At 38.3% G+C, this 22,411-nt stretch overlaps 3 protein-coding genes across 5 annotated transcripts in view; 1 reads left to right on the top strand and 2 right to left on the bottom strand.

The window, feature by feature from the left end:
• Positions 1-996, top strand: part of LOC107594029 (testis development-related protein-like) — a 13,078-nt gene extending 12,082 nt beyond the window's left edge. The window contains exon 4 of the mRNA XM_016283957.1: positions 257-996. Coding sequence (XP_016139443.1) covers positions 257-689 — 433 coding nt within the window. The 3' untranslated portion in view covers positions 690-996. The remainder of the gene's footprint in view (positions 1-256) is intronic.
• Positions 997-4,486: 3,490 nt separating this feature from the next.
• Positions 4,487-19,509, bottom strand: LOC107593986 (F-box only protein 25-like). 3 transcript variants are annotated; one of them, XM_016283907.1, is made up of 9 exons: positions 19,451-19,509; positions 8,551-8,701; positions 7,692-7,792; positions 7,118-7,167; positions 6,859-6,951; positions 6,661-6,754; positions 6,353-6,537; positions 5,162-5,344; positions 4,487-4,864 (listed from the first exon to the last, which is right to left on the bottom strand). In XM_016283907.1, the coding sequence occupies exons 2-9, from the start codon at positions 8,676-8,678 to the stop codon at positions 4,679-4,681; spliced, it is 1,020 nt and encodes a 339-aa protein (XP_016139393.1). In that variant the 5' UTR covers positions 8,679-8,701; positions 19,451-19,509; the 3' UTR covers positions 4,487-4,678. The 3 variants fall into 3 exon arrangements, with proteins under 3 accessions (XP_016139393.1, XP_016139392.1, XP_016139391.1); XM_016283906.1 differs by lacking the exon at positions 19,451-19,509 and adding an exon at positions 12,655-13,650; XM_016283905.1 differs by lacking the exon at positions 19,451-19,509 and adding an exon at positions 9,092-9,270 and having other exon boundaries at positions 4,488-4,864.
• Positions 13,906-16,430, bottom strand: LOC107593987 (protein FAM110C-like). Its single transcript, XM_016283909.1, has 2 exons — positions 15,761-16,430; positions 13,906-14,332 (listed from the first exon to the last, which is right to left on the bottom strand). The coding sequence occupies exons 1-2, from the start codon at positions 16,327-16,329 to the stop codon at positions 13,957-13,959; spliced, it is 945 nt and encodes a 314-aa protein (XP_016139395.1). The 5' UTR covers positions 16,330-16,430; the 3' UTR covers positions 13,906-13,956.
• Positions 19,510-22,411: the final 2,902 nt, after the last annotated feature.

Genomic DNA, 22,411 nt, shown 5'->3' with positions numbered 1-22,411 from the left:
TGTGTGTCTGTGTGTCTGTCTCTGTGTGTGTGTGTGTGTGTGTGTGTGTGTGTGTGTGTGTGTGTGTGTGTGTGTGTGTATATATATATATATATATATGTAGTTGCTGAAATTTCTTGGAATTCGCTTAATTTGTTTAATTATTGAACTTTATCAATATCACTTTATCATCCAAGCAGTACCAGAGGTGTTGATAATTTTTTATGGTAAAATATTTTCACTTTATAATAAATCAGGCTTCTTCATTCTCTCTCAGGTCTGCTAAGAAAAACTGGGAGGATGACAAGAGTAAAGCGCACCCAGAAAAAGACAAAGCACACTGTCTGTGGGACAGCATCACGATGACGATGAAGCAAATCACACCCACGAGGAAGATCGACAAGATTGAGGGCTGGGAGCCGCCTCAGCTGAATGATGGAATGGAGGAGGAAAAAAATGAGCTGGAGAAGAAGAGGAGCGACTCATCCCCGCTGTCCTCCCCTCTGTCGCTGTCTCTGCCGCATTCTCTGGGTTTACCGTCCTGGGTTGGCTTGGGTTCAGAGGAGGACTCGTCTCGTTACTCTAGTCTGACTGAATCACAGACGGGCGGCCCTGCCCAGTGGGCGGCTCGGGCACGAGATAAATTAGCTGCCGTTCGCCGCCGAAGTCCAGCCAGCCTATCAGAAAGTAATTGGGAGGGGCTAAAATGATTGACATATTAATGTCTGTGAGGATGGCCACACGCCCGTGTATACCAACTCTTAATTGGATAGCCCACTGATGTGAAGAGTAGGACCCTCAGACCAAGAGTGCCTGATTGAATGATTTGTCACTTTTCCATTTGATATAAAATGCGTGTCCAACGTTTGAATGGAGCTACTTCAGAGAAATCACTGGATGTACTCCTAGTTAATCACCATGCTGTTTAGTACATTACTTTTAAAGGCTATAAAAGACATTTAAACACTCAAAGGGAGAGTTCAACCAAAAATGAAGATCATTTATTCACCCTCATGTCATTCCAAACCTGATTTTTAAAATGTTCTTCAAACCTGTTATGTTGAACACAAAAGATGAAGAATAGCAGAATGTCCCAAGAAGCATAAACCTCAGTCAGACGCCATATTGAATTTAACGCAGATGATAACGTGGCTGTGAGGGATAGACTTTGCAGTCTTTACAATGGCATGTACTGTATACAGGTCCTAATCACATAAATTTCACATCTTTCGAAACTGTTTTATTAAGTTTTTGTCTACCAAAAGTTTTTCAGAAAGACATTTCGAAGGGTTAGCAATCGGCATGTTTTTAAATGGCTGTACAATACATTGAACGCGCTGTGCTACTTCTATCCCTCACAACCTCGTTTTTATCCCTGTTAAAAAATAAATATGGCACTGTCCTGACCAAGGTCTATTGTCTATTCGGTAGACATGGTAGCTGCTAAAATTACAATAAAGTCTCATAATATATATTCCAAATTACAGTTCAGATATTATGTGAGAAACAGCCAATGTCGTTGAATAAAGCAATAAGTCTCCATTCATCCTTCTGAAGTCATTGTATGAAAAGTCAGTCAGGACATTCTGCTATTCTTCTCTTTTTCACAGAATAAAATCAAACTGGTTTGGGGTGACATAAGGGTGAATAAACGACGACAGAATATTCATTTTGTAGGTGAACTCTGTCTCTTTAAATCCACGTTTTATTAGTGCACACTGCAGTACCCATCGAGACAGAGGGCGCGTCTCAATCGACAAACTCGCTCCTGACAATAGATCGATGCTTTGTATGTAATGCTTGAATCTTTGATTCACTTGTGACTTGTCATTAATTTATTTCACTATGTAGTTGAAGAGTGAAACGCCTTCCACTGATCAGTGTAGATCTACTGCCTGCTGTTTCACAATCATAATGTACTGTAATTACTCTATGCAATGATTTTCTTGCTATAATCCCAAACTACTTGCTATTTTGATCATGCTTACAATTTATTCAGTGGTGCCACTATTCAGTCACAAGAAGAGCTTACTGTGACTTGATGAGACATACAAGGAACAGCTATAAATTGAATGTGTATGTGCTCGGTCCTGTCGCTGGAGATTTGGAGCTTTCATCAAACAGCTAATTATAGTTATTGGATTCATTTGGGGAAAACACAGTCTTCTAGGATTGAAACTAAGTTCTGAAGCAGGTTGGATGAGTATCCAGATTTCTTATGGTAACGATTACCGTTACAAACCTTAATATTTGAAGCCTTCCAAAGACCTCAAGAGCTGTGCCATTTTATCATGAAGTATTCTTCTTTGCTGTGCCTCGACTTAAAATTCATTTTGTATTGTGATCACAACATCTTAACCAGTTATTCTCTTCCAACACGATAAAAATGACAATACTCATTTATAAGTCCAATATAAAATGTATTTTATAACCCTTTGGCCGATGCCATTGAACAGCCTAAGATCTTTGGTTTGCTAGAAGAACATGTCTGAGAGTCTTATTACTGATTTTAGGAGATTATTTATAATCGGATTCTGAAAGTAAGTGGGTTTGCTGCTCTTAGTTGTTCAAAGTAGCTTTATATAATTAGTCTACCAATGTGTTTAACTTTGAAAGATGATTAAAAATGGTTAGTTTCAGATTTTGCTCTTTATATTTTGGGCCTTTGCGAGAATCTTTTAGATTTCTAGCTCGATACTACTGAATGATTTTTTTTTTCTGTATTATGATTGAAATGCAAATAATAAAATGTTGTTCCAGGGGTTCAGATAAGTTGGTGAATCGGAATAAAAAGTTACTTTGTACTCGAGCATTTTTTCCCCCACAAAAAGTTTCTGAAAAACAAAATCCACATATTTTATTTAGAGCCGTTTTGGACTGTTTTCACAGTTAAATCAAGCATGATCTGTTCATATTTCTCTCCTGATTCAGACAAGATGTCCTTTTCACTGAAGAAAGCAATATTTTGGATAAACAACTCGTATTTTAGCTGGAAGTAAGAGTTTAAAGTTAAAGCGTCTTAATGATGGATTTGTATTTTACAACTTTTCACAAGACATTAATTGATATACTGAAGTCATGTGGATTATAGGGATGTTTTATCAGCTGTTTGGACTCATTCTGACGGCACCCATTCACTGCAGAGGATCCATTAGTGAGCAAGTGATGTAATGCTTAGTTTCTCCAAATCTGTTCTGATGGAAGAAACAAACTCACCTACATCTTGGATGGCCTGTGGGTTTGTAAATGTTAAGCACATTTTCATTTTTGGTGAACTATTCCTAGGCCTTGCTCTCTATCGGTCTTTTTTCTGGGCACCAAAAAAATCACAAGACCTATTTCCCAAAAGTTTTACTTATTTTAGGTAACGATGTTTCTTGCAAATGCTTGATCGTACCAAACACATCCTACACTTAACCCATTTCAATGACATTTATATTACTGGAATAGCAAAGGAATATTACAAAGTTCAGAGAAAGGATATAAAATACATTTGTTCATAAATAGCAAAGCTTACATTAGATTTTCCATCTGCCCTCGCAACAGATTTGACAAAAGTGTATCGTAAAAAGTTGTTTTGTGCAGCAAATGTACACTTTAGTGTTGACGCATCAAATATATACGCACAGCATGACAAAACGACACGAGAACCCACGTAAACATTAACCTACGACTACTTCTGACGTGCATTTCATTGGTATAGAAATGAAAATACATACATGAAAAGACAAGATAACCTCTGCTTAGGATCTCCCGGACACATTTCGCTTCAGTTTGTCTTTCCCAAAAGCAAGTTTGTTTTCTTTTTTTCCTTTTTTAACGAACAATCCTTCACATATCCCGCCTCTTTTTGCTGTTCATCTCCCATCTTTCTGTGCTTAAAGAACAAATGAATTCTCTGAGAACGCAATGAGGAACCAAAAAAAGAAAAGAAAAGAGGACAATACAATAGAACTACTGCTCAAACATTTGGGGCAAGAAAGAATATTTTCTTCAATAAATTAATATTTTTTTCACAAAAATGCATTCAACTGATCAAAAGTGACAGTAATGACATTTACAATGTTACGAAAGATCTCTATTTCAAATAAATGCTTTTCGTATGAACTTCGTATTCATCAAGGAATCCTGAAAAACATGTATCACAACAAAAATATTATGCAGCATTGCAATGTTTTCAACATTGATAATTATACGAAATGTTTCTTGAGCAGCAAATCAGCATATCAGAATGATTTCTGAAGGATCGTTTGACACGACTGAAGCAATGACTGATTTTGCTTTGACATCACATAAGTAAATTACATCTGAAAATATATTCAACCCTTCTTCGTTTTTCAAATTATTTTAAACATTGCACGATATTACTTCACTTTTTTTGCTCAGACTTGGTAAGCATAAGAGACATTTAACAAATCTTACTGACCCCAAATGTTTTAACGCTAGAGTATATACTGGTCCCCTATATTTTAAATAAAGATGACTGGAACAAACTGATGCTTGTATGTTGATAATAAGCTGTGGCTATAAGGTTTTCTGCCCACAAACTGCAATTATAGAAGACATTTGCACACACAAAAAAAGCATGCAGGGGTAGGAGCAATCAAGTGTGCACATACTGTACAGGGCTTCAACAAGGGAAACGTTTGAGAAGAGCACTTAAATCTACATAGTAAGGGAGGGATGTCTTGCTGTTTATTCACAGACCAGAATGTTTGACATTTAAATAAGGATTTCTTACATTCCAGAAGAGGATGCTACAGTGCTTGCAGAACTGCAGAGTATCTCCGTACTGTTCTTTCTGAGGGTAGTATTTCTGAAGTGTGAAAAACATCAGCTTCCAGTCCACATGGCCCTTCTCTGACAGAATCAAGTGCCTGCAGAACTGAACACACAAACAGAGAGCTCTGTGATGAACAAGCCTGACTGCCATCTTGTGGTCAATTAGGTCACTGACCCAACTTTCAGCTAGTTTTAATCTCCAAAGATAAATGGTTATTATTACGTGCTTAAACAGACAATTATATATGGACAATTCTTCAGTTTGAAGCATGACTACTTGAAATATTGATATATATAGTATACGTGGATTTGTGTGTGATGGTAAATGACAGTATCTCTAACTGATGAAACATCCAATTAGAACTGTTTATGAGTGACTTAATAAAGTCTTATTCCTCACCTGTTTCTCAGCAAAATGAAACTGGCACAGTTTCTTCCACAGATGCCGGTCCTCACTGAGCATGTGCAGTGTTGGTGTGGCTTGTCCCAGATTGATGATATCACAGGCATCACTAAACTTATACAGGATGTTGTTTTGCATGTGCAAAGGGAGGTCACTCAGCGTCATGCCATTTGAAACTTGCTGCAACAAGACATAGGCTATTTAGCATTATATTTTACCACTGATTATTATTTTTCTGCATTTTTATAATATTTAGTCATTTGGCCTTACTTTACTAATTACTTACCCTCATGTCGTTCCAAAAGACCTCCGTTCAGCTTCAAAACACAAATTAAGATATTTTTGATGGCATCTGACAGCTCTCTGACCCTCCCATAGACAGCAAGTGTCCTTACACGATCAACGTCCAGAAACGTAGCAAGGAGATCGGTAAAATAATCCATGTGACATCAGGTGTTCAACCGTCATTTTACGAAGCTACGAGAATACTTTTTGTGCGCAAAAGAAAAGAAAAAAACTTTATTCAAGAATTCGTCAATAAAGTCCTTTTTTTTTTTTTTTTGCACACAAAAAGTATTCTCGTAGCTTCGTAAAATTACAGCTGAACCCCTGATGTCACATGGATTATTTTACCGATGTCCTTGCTACGTTTCTGGGCCTTGATCGTGTTCATTACATTGCTGTCTATGGGAGGGTCAGAGAACTCTCAGAATTCATCAAAAATATCTTAATTTGTGTTCCGAAGATGAACGGAGCTCTTATGGGTTTGGAACAACATGAGGGTAAGTAATTAATGACAGAATTTTCATTGAACTATCCCTTTAAATACATGTGATATATTATTTATTATTTAGTAATGTTTTATTAGTTTATTGATTTATAATTAATTTAAGGTTATTATTTATTATTTTATATGAATTATATATTATGTGATGACATTTATTTTTTTATATAATAAATGCATACTGTAACAAAATTTAAAATGCTACATGATATCGAACAATAATATAATCATATTATTTATTAATCATCCCACTACTCACAACTAGATGTGTGTTGACTGTGAAACGGATCTGTGCATTTATACAAATTAATTAATTTATCTTTCCTTTTCTGGTGCTCATTCAGAAAACCCACTGACCCACTTTTGCCCACGCCTAACCCCTAAGAAAATTATGAAAATACTACCTTTGGAATTTGTAAATTGTTGAGCTGCTGCTGCCAGTTTAAGATGGTTTCTAAACGGCAGACCCAAATGTTGATGTTGCCAATCAGCACAGACTTCCCAACTTCTCGAATGAGGATGCAGAGCGCGGAGCTTAGATCATTCAACAATGCCTTGATCAGACGTGGGTTCTGATGGTCGTCCAGAACTGCGCGATTAAAAATGAACAAATATACATGTACATTTGTATAAGCACATATATCAGGACAATATGTCTTCCGCATTTTCTATGCAACTGGATAAAGTCAGAAAAAAAAAAAGATCAGCTCACTTTTTCTCACAATCTTCTCCAGGACATTGAAATAGTTTTTCTGAGCAGCTCCACTCAAAGACGTCAGCTGGGATTTGGCAATCAACTGCAGAAGCTAAGAGAAGTAAACACAGTGGATAACGTGAGAGAGGATACAGAAGGAAAGCAGAGTAAGTCAATCAAATGGAGAGAGGCATTCTTGCAATTGTTCTTACTTACATTGACCACATAGTTGAAGCGCCTCACATCCTGAATGGCGCTGGAAAAGTCTAGACGATTGAAGGCCTCACCAAGCGTACAGTACCCATGCCTCTGCAACAACAAACACACGGTTCACATTTGACAAAGCTTAGAAAAGACTACCGATGGAAGAACTGTGATATATAAACAATGGCATCAAATGTTCTATGACTCATGTTGTTTGTTTGCTACTCTTTGAGTCTTGTACATGTTGATGCTATGACATAATTCATCTCACCTCTCGCGTACTCTCCTTCTGAACGTAGATCCACCTCTCCTGGAACAAAACTGAGAAAAACAATCAAATAAATTTCATCTACTGTATATACTATAACTTTAAAGGTATGTGAAAATGAAAATTCTCTCACTTACTCACCCCTATACTGTTCCAAACGTGAATGGCATTCTTTTTTCTGTGGAACGTAAAAGAAGATATTTTGAAAAATGTTGCTAACCAAACAGTTTCAAATCAATGGGAACTGAAACTGTGTGGTTAACCAAATTTCCTTCAAAATATGTTCTTTTGTGTTCCACAGAAGAAAGAAATGCGTAGATGTGAGTAAATGATGACAGAATTTTCAACTGCTTAGGTTTATATTTGCATTTATCTGTGATTGGCTAAGATGTAAAAAAAAAAAGTAAATTAGTAATCATTGCACAGCTCTCTAGAAAACTTGATTGGACACTTGTAGCATTCTATGGTCATATATTTTTGTATAATGAACACTAAACTGTATAATGGCCCACTGTCTAAAGAAAACTATTGTTTTGATAATCAAGTGTGATGTAATAAAATATTATATCATTTTTACACTGTGACTTAGTGTTGTTGTTGAAGAAGTCTTTTTTTCTCTTCTTGGCAGCTACTTCACAGACATCTCCCACGTAGACATTCTCCTTGTCATTGTCCAATCTGTAAAGTTAATAAGGTGAAGTTTATTATGACTATAACAAAATACGCTTTAGACATTACATTTCCTTTTAAGCCATATTATTCAGAGTGACCTACAAAAAGTATATGGTCGTGTGATAAACAGATGGCAAGCATGCAATTTAGACTGTTATCTGCTAGGAGCACTAACTAGTACACATAAACTTTCATTATTAATCCAAGTATTGCTAAACGAGTTCTGAAGATCTGAAGATGTTTTCGCTTACACAGGTGAGTGTGCGCTCTATTGTCTAGTGAAATTTAACACAGAGATCACATGTGATGCAGAGGTACACTAAAACTATCCAAACACCTACTTGCGTCTTCACACATCCAGACGGTTTCAAATGTTCATGTTTCCTCGTAGTCTGTCTGACCGACCTCAGATCTGTTGTTTCCATGACAGCATGGTCAGACTAAGGTGTTTTTAGCTCAGTCAGTGTATCATTGTCTGAATGCATTCAAAACCAGTTCACAGCTGGCTATTATTCTACGCTACTCCAGACAATAACCACAGACGGCTTAAATAACACACACCAGGTCTAAACACGGACATCTGACTTCCCACATGCCACATACACACTTCCTTTTTAGACTGTTCCTCAATGCTTTTCTGAGGTGGTGTAGCCTTGTGGTTAAAGATCGGAGGTGGTAACTGAAAGGCTGTAGGTTTGAACCCCAAAACTGTCACCCTAGAACTGTCACTACATTGCACTGAAATATTTCAAAGCATTTCTTACTCTTCCAAGGAAAGTTCATTGATGTTGTCTCCCAGTTTGTGGTTGAAATATTCAAAGCGTTTCCAGCCATCCTCAGTTTTGATCCAGCTCCAGCCTGGTGATCTCCAGTCTTGGCCCAAGAACGGCATCTTCTTCCACCTGCTGCAGAGATCTGAATACAAGAGACTCTTATCTCAAACCACTATAATTTAGGCTTATCACATATCACGTGATGAAACAATATCATCCTGATCTGATCAGACAACACACAATAACAGTCACTCAAGGTTTAAGAGCCTTATTTCACAATCTTGATGTAAAACATTATCTTTGTAAACGCAAAAACGCATTTTGATGTTAATTTGTAGATTGTAGATGAGATTCTGGCTCCTTGAACAACTACTGCCAATAAATTTGCTCAAATGCAAACCCTGCCAAGAACCTTATCTTTTTAAGCGTCGACAAAACACTAAAGACAGCTCAAATCTCTACCTCTATCGTTGTTTTACTCGCAAAATCCTGTATTTGTATTCATAATAAACGTATATTTAACTTTACTTACAGCGAGTCCTTTGTTATGTGATTATTTTCTTCGTTTCTTTGAATATTGACGGAAGTAAACATTCAGAAAAGCGGAATGTAAGGCACGCCTCTCATCGTTTGTGATTGGCCGCCGTGTTTGTATTTATTTTGTTGCTACCCGGAATTCCCAAGCTGATTGGTTCTCGGCCCTGTCGATCACTGTCCGATTTATTCCGAGCTCTCTGCGGCTGCAGTTTCTTACACGTGACACAGACGCTGCACATGTTGTCATGTTTTGATTTTGTGATGGGGGAAGGGAAATGGAGAGAATGAACGATGGAATAAACTGAAGTAAACATTTCACTGCTTGGTTTTAGATAGAAGGAATAAATAGGTTGATTTGCAAATCCCCTCAGCCAGCCGTGAGTAAAGCTTTGTGAGATAAAAACCAAATTATTAAAAAAAACAACAACAACAAGACAATGAACAGCAGCTAGAAAATGTAAAGCTGTAAATTCTTAATTTTAATCATGTCTTATTTCTAATGTATTCTTGTATTTCATCGTAGTTATACAATTGTATTATATTGCATTTTAATACTTACTGTATTTTTAATATTATATTTATATTTGAGTTTTTAGTTTATTTTATTAACTATTTTGTGTGCATTGATGAAGTACATAAGATGAAGTCTGTTAAACTAAAACCTGTCTAAAAACTAAAAACAGTTCAACTGAAACCGGTCTTTATTATACTGTATAGTTAACCTTTATCTGAATGTGTGTCAGTGTGGTTTCATTGTGCTCACTCCACAGTTATTACCAAATATGACAATATTGGATATAGGTTTTATGTTTATATGAAGGACACTATTCAAAACAATTTCCTAACTAGGTGTCTAGCTATCTGCTACAGAAAACAACTATTTGGTCATTTGACTTAGAATAGATAGGCCTAGTTCACCCAAAAATTCAGAAAAATTCTGTCGTCATTTACTCAATTTACAGAAATTTCTTCCAAACCTGTATCTGTTGAACACAAAAGAAGCTGTTTTAAGGAATGTCGGTAACCAAACAGTTGACCAAACAGGTCCCCGTTGACTTTTATAGTATTATTTTTTTCATACTATGGAAGTCAATGGCTGCCGTCAACTGTTTGGTTACCAACATTCTTCAAAATATCTTCTTTTGTGTTCAACAGTAGAAAGAAACTCATATGAGTTTGGAACAGGTGGAGGGTGTGCAAATGATGAGAGTTTTTCATTTTGGGGTGAACTAAGTCCTGATATATATGCCTTGCATCAATTTCCTTATGTGACATTTGACTCATATTTGTGTCAAGTAAAGCCCCACCTAGATGAAAGTCTACACCAGGCTGCAGGGTATTAGAAGTCATGCCATTTGAACCAGTGAGAAGGCCAAGCAGAAAATTACATACTGTGTACATAAATGCTTAGAAGCATTAGTGAACATAGCAAGTAACTTATGTGTGTGTGTGTGTGTGTGTGTGTGTGGTGCCAATAAATTATTATGTTCCAGTAAGGCTTCATGACCCCTGAATATTTTTTTTATTTGTACCATCTGAATAGAATGGACATCAGCTAAAATGTTTCTTACTTCATAATTTTTATAAAAGACACAAATGCCAACAACAGTCATACATCCTGCTCTTTTGTTTTTGACGTGTTTAGAAAAACTTGTCAGTTTGTATATGTAAAGCAAAAATGAGAATAATTCTGACATGCATCCACAGCTGGAAGCCAAAAAACCTTGCATTTCCAAAAATTATTTAAAGGGGTCATTATTTTGTGTATTTGGTGTAATGAAATGTGTTTATGCAGTTTAAAGTTAAAAAAACATTATTTTCCACATACTGTACATTATTGTTTCTCCTCTATGCCCCGCCTTTTTGAAACACGTCGATTTTTACAAAGCTCATCGGTCTGAAAAGCGAGGTGTGCTCTGATTGGCCAGCTATTCAGTGCGTTGTGATTGGCCGAATACCTGACGTGTGTGACGGAAATGCGCCCCTACCATACTGTTGATGCCGTGTCCCGGCCGGAGCAACGAAACAAAAAACATGAAAACACATTACAAATGAGGCATTTGTTGCATCCAGTGGGGACATAATTACTGATTATAATGACTTATACTGTCCTTTTACGCGTTGCGTTGCATCGCGCCGCGTAAACATAAAACCATGTCTGCATTTGTGAACTGAGAAATTACAAACAACAAGCGCTACTCTACACTGCTCAAAACTCGCGTTTGAATCATCAGTGGCAAATTCTTTAAATGAAAACGTACTTACAGACTGTGAGTCAGAACAGCCGGCATTGTAGTCTACTCTTCCAGGATCAGTTCTGGAACAGTGTTGTAAATACAACTTAACCACTGATTTGTAATTGTGTCCTCTTTTGGAAGACCAAACAAAGTAGTTTCGCAGAGACGCAGGCTTGAGAACGGCGCGGCCGGCGGATTCGACGAAGGAGCAGCAACCACATGTGACGACCCCGGACTGGAATCCGCTTCGTCCACAGTGAAAGCCGATCCGGCGATCCACAGCACTAAGTTGATGTATTTCCTCAGCGACCAGCACGGATCAGCTCTAAGCATGACGAAGCGGATATCGTCCACTTTTGGAAGACCAAACAAAGTACTTTCGCTTTTACAACGAAACACACAGTTCTTCACGACATGGCGATGGCAACAATACTACAGCGAGAATAAAAGCTACGCCTTTTTTCTTTGCGTGAACATTTGGGCGGCGTTATGCAAATCTTCCCACATAGTGACGTAGATATGTGGGGGCGTGTTAGAACGAGACATTTTAGGTAGGCGTGGGTAACCCTTACCTTTTATAAAGAATATCTCTTTGGATTTGAGACTTTAGTCTTTGCAACTTTACAGATCTTCTTTATGCACCAAGAGCTTGAAATACTCCAAAGAGAAAGGAAAAATTGAAATCGCATCATATGACCCCTTTAAAGTAGTGTAAAGGCCACAAACACTCCCTCTGCAAGATCTAACCTGCCACAGTCTGCATGTGAGAGTCCAGAGGGGTAAGTTTTTGTGTGCGTGTGAAAACAATGGGTAAAGAAAAAAAAAAGCCAGTTGCCAAATCTTCAGTCATGTGCAGAATGATGAAAAGAAACACTGGGTTCAGTTAAGTAACATCTGTAAAACCTGTGTTGCTTTTTCACTATAAATATGCATTTATGGTCATTAAAATACTTGTGCCAATATCTACTTCTTGAAATATATTTAAAAATACAAGAGCTATAATCCAACAGATTTACAAATACTAATGTAAACTGCACACACTCTTAGATAACGGTAACAGTGCTAGAAAGGTAAGAAAATGTTTTGATCATACATAGCATTTTTGAATAGCGTGTCAGGTTGTTTAACTCAACAATGCATACACTTTATCAAGTTACTTAAAATACCATTTCATACATTTCATATTTGCAAGGCATATTGAGTCAGGGAAGATATGACTAGACAGTCAGCAGTCAGACGGAATAAACAGACACCTAATCTTTGAACTAAAGTGACAGTGGCACAAATTAAATACACCCATATTGGGTGTGAATGTACTTGCTTTTTGTTCACCGTTTCCGTTGTTGCACAACAATGGACAGAAGTGCTTGGTGCTACCCTCTGCATTCAATAGCTGACAGGCTTGATGGCCTGTTTGGCTTGAACGTCATTTGTCTCTGTAAACTATACTGTATCCATATATATTCATGTGCAAAGTTGGTTTTCACATAACACTACCGAAATAAAATGCAACTGAAATTCTTTTCTAAAAAAAACAAATCAGATTTTTAATATATTACAAAATCAAGTAACATGATATCTGGAATACGTAACCAGGATCAAGTACTGGCATGTACAAAAGGCTTAACCAACCAATACAGCAGTTTGAGGTCCTAAAACCAGCCAGATAATTAGCCATTAATTAACAGCCATGTGTTCTCTTTGGAATTTCCTATGGGTTTTTAGAATGGCGGTTTTGGATTTATGAGTAAAATACGGTCTGTACTTAGCATTCCCTTAAGAAATATTAATGTCAACATAAATTACACACTAACAAGCTGCTAAAGAAAGACTAAAACTACCACAAGGACGTGTATGTGCTTGACAAAACTGTTGTTGTCCCTAAATAGCAATTTGTTACAGATGCTTTCAGGTGTAAGGTATAAATTTGTACAACAAAATATTAACCACAGACCTACTCACAAATCTTAAACCACCATTCTAAAACCTCATAAGAACTTGGTGAATTAGCCAGTTAGTTGAATATGAAGGAAATGAACATGTCAGCCAACTCAATCAGGCAGAGAGAGTCCCTGATTGGCTAAATACGAAGATGTTTACAGAGTCAAGGGATCACAGCACACGTATATCAGAGACATCTATTTGACATCTGCATTTACATCTGCAAGACGCATTTTAGAGTGTTTGCTCATCTGCAATATGACGTCTATCAGATGGCAAATAGACGTTTATTAGATGTCTTCAAGATGTTTTTGATTTAGAATGTATGTAAAACTGACATCTTACAGACGTCTGTCAGATGTTTGTATATACAGCAGATGCTAGCCAGGTCATTTTATGCATGATACTGGCAAAACCAGCGCTTTTAACATGACCCAAATTAAAGGGGTCATATGATGCTAATATTCTATGCATTATGCTAATATTTCCACATAGTGATGTAGATATGTGGTGGCGTGTTAGAACGAGCAGTTTTAGGTAGGAGTGGTTGACTCTTAACTTTTATAAAGAATATCTCTTTGGATTTGAGACTTTAGTCTTTGCAACTTTACAGATCTGCTTTATGCACCAAGAGCTTGTAACACTCCAAAGAGAAAGGGAAACTTCGCATCATATGACCCCTTTAATCCAGATCTCGAAGAGTCTTTCCCAACTCCGCCGCATTTCTGCAACTGTAAAGCCACTTGATGATCCGAGCGTTGCGCTCGACCACCGACGACCCCTGACGCACAGTCTCCTTCAGCTCCTCCTCCTGCAGGCCGTCGCTGCTCCTCGAGAACCCGTCATCTGAAGTCGAGACACTGATGCTCCGGATTTTGGAGCTGAGGTCTTCTGAGCGCGCGGAGAAGTTCTCTCGTCCCAGGTACTCGATGACGTCACCCTCGAGCCCGCAGTATTTGAAGAACGCGTCGAAGTCCGCGAAGTTTTTTGAGTAGCGCGAGCTGATGTCAGAGCTGGAGCGCGCCACCCCCCTGCGGCTCCTGCGCTCCTGCTCCTGGGTTTCAGTGACTTTCCTGTGAGGAGGTCCTTTCGGCTCACCGTTTGTCTCACCTGAGTGCCCGTTTGAGATGGGTAAAGTTACCCGAGTGGCTTTACGTGTGGCGCATTCACCACCGCGCGCCTCAAACGCGTTTGTCTTGTCTTTAATAGCGAATAGCGACTTTTTCATCAATCTCCTACTCCCGCCAGGCGATCCTCTTAAGAGTTCACACTTTTGTCTGTATAGTAAAATCGAGTCTCGTTTCTTCGAGCTGCTCCGTCTCACCACATTACTATCTTCTTCAGGCGACTGTGTATCCTCAACATCAACATTAGCGGTGTTATTAACGGAACCGAGTCCGTTTAAAGACCCTTGGCTGCTCACGGAGGCAGACCCAATGCTGATAACCGGTTCCACTTGTTGGCTTTTTACATATTGAGGTTTAGTGGCTGCCAACCTCTCCACCGCACTGACGCGTCCTTTATTCGCCTCGCTTTCTCGCTCCATCTGTCTCCTCAAAAACTCGGGCCCCTTCACAAGAATGTGCGACGCGTCCACGTCGGCCGAGCCTTGCGTTTTCTTCAGCATTATGCAGGCTAGTATTTCGTGTTAAGTCCACAACAGCTGTGTTGCAAAATGTTTTGAGGGGTCCGATAGTGAGTAGAGATGAGAGCGCACTGACGCACACCTTTACCTGTTCATACTACTCATCAACTCCACCCATTAACAGGTCAAGACAACGCGAGCTCTGGCAGTGAGGAAGATGTGGAAACGTAGATTGTGACTTAACCTCTTCAAAATAGGGCTTGCAAAATACTTTTACATCTCTATAGAATATTTTTATTAAAATATTTTTAGAATTTACTCTCATGTCATGTTCCAGTCATTTTGAACCAAAGAGGGTTTTCTTTTTCCTGAAAATGCGTTAACTTACTTACTTTGCTCACACAATGTATGACAAATATGGATACTTTTATACTTTAGGATTTCTTTCCCACCTTGTTGTAGTGTTCCTGGTCAAAAATGGCCAAAAAATTGCTTGTAAAACCACCATAATGATATACCTATTATAATATATAATTTCTTTGTCAACTTGCTTTCTTTCAATTAGCACGGTTTTGTTTTTTTCTTTTTGGAACTGATTGTTCATAGGTCTCTTTGATCGAGCACCTGCACCTCATTTTTGACTGAACGCTGATAAAATTTACAATTTTTGTACTAAAAGGCTGAGGTGTATCAGCTCAAATAAATTAGGCCTGCAATCAATCAGTTCCAAAAAAGAAAAACAAAACCTGTGGTAACTGAAGAAAAACAGTTTCAGCACAGCACAAAGAGTTAAACAATGAAGGAATTTATAGGGATAGTTCACCCAAAAATGAAAATTCTGTCATTATTTACTCACCCTCATGTTGTTCCCCCCCTGCGGCTCCTGCGCTCCTGCTCCTGGGTTTCAGTGACTTTCCTGTGAGGAGGTCCTTTCGGCTCACCGTTTGTCTCACCTGAGTGCCCGTTTGAGATGGGTAAAGTTACCCGAGTGGCTTTACGTGTGGCGCATTCACCACCGCGCGCCTCAAACGCGTTTGTCTTGTCTTTAATAGCGAATAGCGACTTTTTCATCAATCTCCTACTCCCGCCAGGCGATCCTCTTAAGAGTTCACACTTTTGTCTGTATAGTAAAATCGAGTCTCGTTTCTTCGAGCTGCTCCGTCTCACCACATTACTATCTTCTTCAGGCGACTGTGTATCCTCAACATCAACATTAGCGGTGTTATTAACGGAACCGAGTCCGTTTAAAGACCCTTGGCTGCTCACGGAGGCAGACCCAATGCTGATAACCGGTTCCACTTGTTGGCTTTTTACATATTGAGGTTTAGTGGCTGCCAACCTCTCCACCGCACTGACGCGTCCTTTATTCGCCTCGCTTTCTCGCTCCATCTGTCTCCTCAAAAACTCGGGCCCCTTCACAAGAATGTGCGACGCGTCCACGTCGGCCGAGCCTTGCGTTTTCTTCAGCATTATGCAGGCTAGTATTTCGTGTTAAGTCCACAACAGCTGTGTTGCAAAATGTTTTGAGGGGTCCGATAGTGAGTAGAGATGAGAGCGCACTGACGCACACCTTTACCTGTTCATACTACTCATCAACTCCACCCATTAACAGGTCAAGACAACGCGAGCTCTGGCAGTGAGGAAGATGTGGAAACGTAGATTGTGACTTAACCTCTTCAAAATAGGGCTTGCAAAATACTTTTACATCTCTATAGAATATTTTTATTAAAATATTTTTAGAATTTACTCTCATGTCATGTTCCAGTCATTTTGAACCAAAGAGGGTTTTCTTTTTCCTGAAAATGCGTTAACTTACTTACTTTGCTCACACAATGTATGACAAATATGGATACTTTTATACTTTAGGATTTCTTTCCCACCTTGTTGTAGTGTTCCTGGTCAAAAATGGCCAAAAAATTGCTTGTAAAACCACCATAATGATATACCTATTATAATATATAATTTCTTTGTCAACTTGCTTTCTTTCAATTAGCACGGTTTTGTTTTTTTCTTTTTGGAACTGATTGTTCATAGGTCTCTTTGATCGAGCACCTGCACCTCATTTTTGACTGAACGCTGATAAAATTTACAATTTTTGTACTAAAAGGCTGAGGTGTATCAGCTCAAATAAATTAGGCCTGCAATCAATCAGTTCCAAAAAAGAAAAACAAAACCTGTGGTAACTGAAGAAAAACAGTTTCAGCACAGCACAAAGAGTTAAACAATGAAGGAATTTATAGGGATAGTTCACCCAAAAATGAAAATTCTGTCATTATTTACTCACCCTCATGTTGTTCCAAACCCGTAAGAACTTTGTTCATCTTCGGAACACAAATTAAGATCATTTTAAAGACATCTGAGAGCTTTCTGTCCTTGCATAGACAGCAACGCAACTACCACGTTCAAGGCCCAGAAAGGTAGTAAAGACATAGTTAAAATAGTCCGTGTCACATACTGTAAGTCCCTGGTCTGTCTAGATGTTGCAGAACATAATGTAGTCCCATGTTTACTGCATCGTCCACAGACCTGTTTGCTCTGTAGGCAAACTGAAGAGGATCCAGCAAGGGTCCAGTGATGTCCTTCAGGTGGGCCAGCACCAGTCTTTCAAAAGACTTCATGACCACAGACGTTATAGCCACAGGTCTGTGGTCATTAAGTCCAGTAATTTTGGGTTTCTTTGGGACGGGGATGATGGTGGAGCGTTTGAAGCATGAAGGGACTTCGCACAGCTCCAGTGATCTGTTGAAGATCTGTGTGAAGATGGATTCAACATGGATGGATGTTGGATCTGTGTGAAGATTTATTCAGCAATTCCTTCTCTTCTGTGTCAGTATTTGATGCACGTTCCTTACAACGCGTGTGTGTGCATTCCTCTGCTTGTAAACAAGGTGCTGAGCATCCGGGTTCTACGTCAGAACGCCGGCTCCTGCATCAGCAGTGCCACATGCGTGGTACTCTCGTGAATGCGTTTCGAAGACTGACACAGAAGAGAAAATGTTGTTTTCTTTGTGCACAAAAATTATTCTTGTAGCTTCTTAAAATTATGATGTCCTTACTACCTTACTGGGCCTTGAATGTGTCAGTTGTGTTGCTGTCAATGCAGGGTCAGAAATCTCTCAGATTTCATCAGAAATATACTAATTTGTGTTCCAAAGATGAACAAAGGTCTTATGGATTTGGAACAACATGAGGGTGAGTAATGAGTATTTTCATTTTTGGGTGAACTATCCCTTTAAGGAGGCTGGGTTTATTGTTAAACCTCTTTAATCCAGGCAATATTTGAAAAGTCTAAAAAATCTAGTTCAATTATATTTTGTAACAACAGATATCTTTTTAAAATGATTTTATTCTTGACCTGGTTCTTGTTTTTTCTCAACATCTGTTTATGCATTGTGTGGCCTGATCCAATATTTCTCCCTGTGTGCAGGGTTGTCGTGTCAAACAAAGTAATAAAAAAATGAAAAACATCTTTTGACATCTGACCTGCTAATTTTTTGTTTGTGCATATGGGACTATCCAAAGAGGTAATTTCATAAGTGTTATCATGTGTCTGCACTTAATAAAAAGAAGCAAACACATGCACTACACATAAACTTTAATTGGCTTCCACTCCTACTCTAATTAAAAGCATTCAACAGATTTAGATTTATTGCAAAGAGACATTGGGAGGGGATTTAGATGAATGCAGAATCTCCATGAAACCAGTAGATAGCAGCACACTTGAGGAGGTGATGCACTGTTTGTTTATGAGAGTGCATGATGAGCAGTTACTTCATAACCTCTAATCCATTATACCTCATTTCAGAGCAGTAAAATCATTTAGAATTGCTTTGACTTTTCTAAGCCATCGGTCATATGATTTTTACTTGGTGAACAATACAACAAAACAACTCCAGCCAGTAAGCAACCAACCACTCAGAATACCCTAGCAACCGCATAGCAACCCATCAAAAACCACCGTAACAACCCCATATCAACATCCTGGCAAGACTTTTTCCAGACTGGATTCCTGTGGAGTGTTTGTGCATTGCGCAATGTGCAAAATGCACTAAACTGCAGACTTCAGAAAGCAACTGTCCACTTAGTGTAACCCAGAATTCATTTCTTCACTCAACCCAGAGTCAGAACCAGGAATTTGTGCAGATATAATTTATGTGTTTTAAAGTGCCTGCTGTGCAGTTAGCTGGAAAATATCCTAGGCAATAGCAGTACGCTGAAACCAATATGTGGCTTCTCTGACCTCAGAGCTTCTAGAATTGTATGTAGATCCAGATGAGATAGGGTGAGACTCGTCATGTCAGTCTAGTCCGAAATACATGAACATCTTTACATTTTCGGCATCCCACTTACGAATCTTAATAACTATAATTGTATACAGACTGTATCAGCACACTTATATTGTTAATGAACAGAAAACTCAATCCAAATCCTAAAGGCCACAATGAGCGTTTCTCCAAAATACAGAGCTCTCTTCATCATGAATTATAACATGTGAAACCACAGCATGACAAATTACAACCAACCGTAACCTTCCATTAACCTTGTTTACACATCTCACAAAACAAATGGTTGTGATGTGTCCATTCCATACCTTTGAATGATCACTCAAGGTCTTTATGAACAAATGTATGAGTGATTCCAGACATGATCTCTGATAGGAAACAGCAATGCGATTACACGACCTTCAAGGTTAATCATTTAGGTCTGGCGTGAGGTATGAGGTATGATTATGTCAGACTCTCTACACATAACCTCTACTAGATTAGCAAGGGTATTACTATTTAGGTCTTGAATAATGTGCCACATCTTTTTTTAAGACCTTGTTAGAGTTTACTGAAGATTTAAAGGCATAGTTCCCCTGAAATTAAAAACGTTATGATAATATATACACACTCAGGCCATCCAAGATGAGTTTGTTTCTTCAGCGGAACAGATCTGGAGAAATTTAGCATTGCATCACTTGCTCGCCTCAATGGATCCTCTGCAGTGAATGGGTGCCGTCAGAATGAGAGTCCAGACTCCAGTCCATCTTCAAAAACAAATCCATCATTAAGGTATTTTAACTTTAAACTGTCACTTCTGACCAAAATAAAAGTCCATAATCTATAATAGCACTTCCTCCGGTAAAAAAAATAAAAAATAAAAGTCCCTGTTGTCTTCTCACTGATATTATTTCTTTAGAACTATTATGGACTGTTTTTGCTTGTAAATGGTGCTTGATATGTGCATATGTCACTCCTGATTCAGATGAGCCAGAAGCAATGGTTTAAAGTTAAAACCATCTTAATGTTGGATGTGTTTATTAAAAACGCACCACTAATGAATGACTTTGATTATGGATTATTGTGATGTTCCGATCAGCTGTTTGGATTCTCATTCTGACGGCACCCATTCACCACAGAGGATCCAATGGTGGTGATGTAATGCAAAATTTATCCAAATCTGTTCTGATGGGGGGGGGGAAACTCATCTACATCTTGGAATGCCTAAGGGTGAGTAAATTTTCAGCAAATTTTCATTTTTGGACTATTAGAAAGGTTCAAATTATGAAACAAGTTTATCATTCACTCAAATCTGAGAGGCATTTTCTGCCAACAGCATATTGTGTCCATATGCAAGGCTGAGGATGTTAATGTGAAGGCATACTTAATGAAAGTTCCAAGATTTGCTCATTACTGAGAAGTAAACCAAGAAGATTTGTGTACGGAGCAGCTGCAAACCAGCTGAATTTCAATTTGTGAATACAGCATGTAAGAGCTGCACAGTTCAAGCAGGATAGATCAATCTCTGGCTCAAGCATTGATACTAAAGGTCAAAGAAAAAAGTAGTTGTGCTGCGTAATCCAGCCAGTCAAAACCAATAGAATGACTATGTCAATGGATATCAGTTTTGTTGTCGTACAGAGAAGATGTGCTGGATCTCTCAGTAAGTTGGATTCATACATCACCTCCCTTAAAATTTGGCACAGCTTGAGCCACTGACCCTGGAATATGGTTTTCATTATATCTCTTACTGGTCATTCTCTTTGACAGTGTTATGCATCAAAGCCAAAAGAGGATGATGAAGCTGATAAACCTATTAGTATCTGATAGGTAGAGTGAAATAGGCTCTTTTGATAACTGTCAGTTTAAGTGCCGGCGATGCAGTGTTGCTAGATATTGATATTAAAACAAATAAAAACCGAAAAATAAAAAACAAACTGAAATTATTTCAAATATTGTGCTAATAAGATAAGGATATCACTGACCCTAAATTGCAACCTCCCACTCTATTTACTTTCTAAAGTGTCAAATTTAATGGAAATACAAGTCCAAAACGGCTATAATCGCTGGATCTGGCAACAGGGCGGACGTCAGGGAGCCACTAATAATATGCAGGAGACTCCCGGAGCTTCCGGGAGAGGTGGGAGAGGTGGGATGTCTGCTTCCTCTATGGGCTTACATTTCTGCCACAATTCTGAGTTTTGTGGAGAAAATGTTTGTCTCGCAAAGAAGAAAGTATTTCGAGCGCACGAAAATCAGTTTTGCATTTAAAATAAGTTTTTGGATTTGTGCAGACCTCTTTTGTGCTTGCAATGTTTCACTAGCTTGCTCACCTGATGCCTGCACTCAGTGCTCTCTAAATGCCAAACGGCTTGCTTGCTCAACACAATCCAGCATTACAATATGCCATAATTCCAGCCTATCAGAAACCAGGCTGCTAAATTCTGATTGGCTGCCTTGACAACCAATAACAACATTCCTCGACAGTTAAGGTCCATTGACATCAGCGATCTTGACAGATGTCATGTTTTATGAAAGCACACTCAGCAAAGCATTCAAAGATAAAAGCATCATGTCATTTTAGTCTACAATGAATCCAGGCTCCTGTTGAACAGCTTCTGCCCATTTGTGCTGCTAAGCTCTAAATGACATTGAGTTCCATTAGCTCATTAGAGGTGAAGCAGTGTGTATTTCATTCAGTGAGATAATGAAGCACACTGCTCATTAGCATTTCACAGTACATGTCAGATGCATCTCTAGAAATTAGTTCATTGTTTTAAAGTAATTTGACAATGTGACCCATGACGAGACGCGCACTCATGTAGATAAGATAAAACTTCAAACAAATGATGTGGAAAAGATAAACAAAGGAGAAAATGAAGATATGGCTGGAAGCCTACTGATATAAATTTATAGAGGAAATAGTCACACTTTATGCCTCTGAATATTTATCATGGTTGGTTTGTTTTAGAAAGAAAAAGGTAAAAAAAATACTGAAGAGGCACATTGTCACAATGAGACTTGCGTTCTCAGGGCAATGATAATAAAATCAAATAAAAAAAATGACATTTAAATTTAAATTGAAAAATATATATTATATTTACAGTGGGGAAAAAAAGTATTTAGTCAACTACCAATTGTGCAAGTTCTCCCACTTAAAAAGATGGGCGAGGCCTGTAATTTTCATCATAGGTATACCTCAACTATGAGAGACAAAATGAGGGGAAAAAATCCAGAAAATCACATTGTAGGATTTTTAAAGAATTTATTTGCAAATTATGTTGGAAAAT

This window comes from Sinocyclocheilus grahami, unplaced genomic scaffold, assembly GCF_001515645.1.
Source record: "Sinocyclocheilus grahami isolate Dianchi unplaced genomic scaffold, SAMN03320097.WGS_v1.1 scaffold178.1, whole genome shotgun sequence".
Classification (NCBI taxonomy): domain Eukaryota; kingdom Metazoa; phylum Chordata; class Actinopteri; order Cypriniformes; family Cyprinidae; genus Sinocyclocheilus; species Sinocyclocheilus grahami.
The sequence above is the reverse complement of the archived record's forward strand: the minus strand, read 5'-3'. Positions and strand labels throughout refer to the sequence as shown.

What these genes read in the sequence shown, in the direction of transcription:
- LOC107593986 (XM_016283907.1), bottom strand. Translation starts at nt 8,678, where the DNA reads ATGCCGTTCTTGGGCCAAGACTGGAGATCACCAGGCTGGAGCTGGATC. An exon ending in CAACAACACTAAGTCACAGT is followed by an intron (nt 7,168 to 7,691) that starts GTAAAAATGATA and finishes TGTTTTTCTCAG; the next exon opens with TTTTGTTCCAGGAGAGGTGG. An exon ending in AGAAGGAGAGTACGCGAGAG is followed by an intron (nt 6,952 to 7,117) that starts GTGAGATGAATT and finishes TTGTTGTTGCAG; the next exon opens with AGGCATGGGTACTGTACGCT.
- LOC107593987 (XM_016283909.1), bottom strand. Translation starts at nt 16,329, where the DNA reads ATGCTGAAGAAAACGCAAGGCTCGGCCGACGTGGACGCGTCGCACATT. An exon ending in CACAGGAAAGTCACTGAAAC is followed by an intron (nt 14,333 to 15,760) that starts CCAGGAGCAGGA and finishes AGTCACTGAAAC; the next exon opens with CCAGGAGCAGGAGCGCAGGA.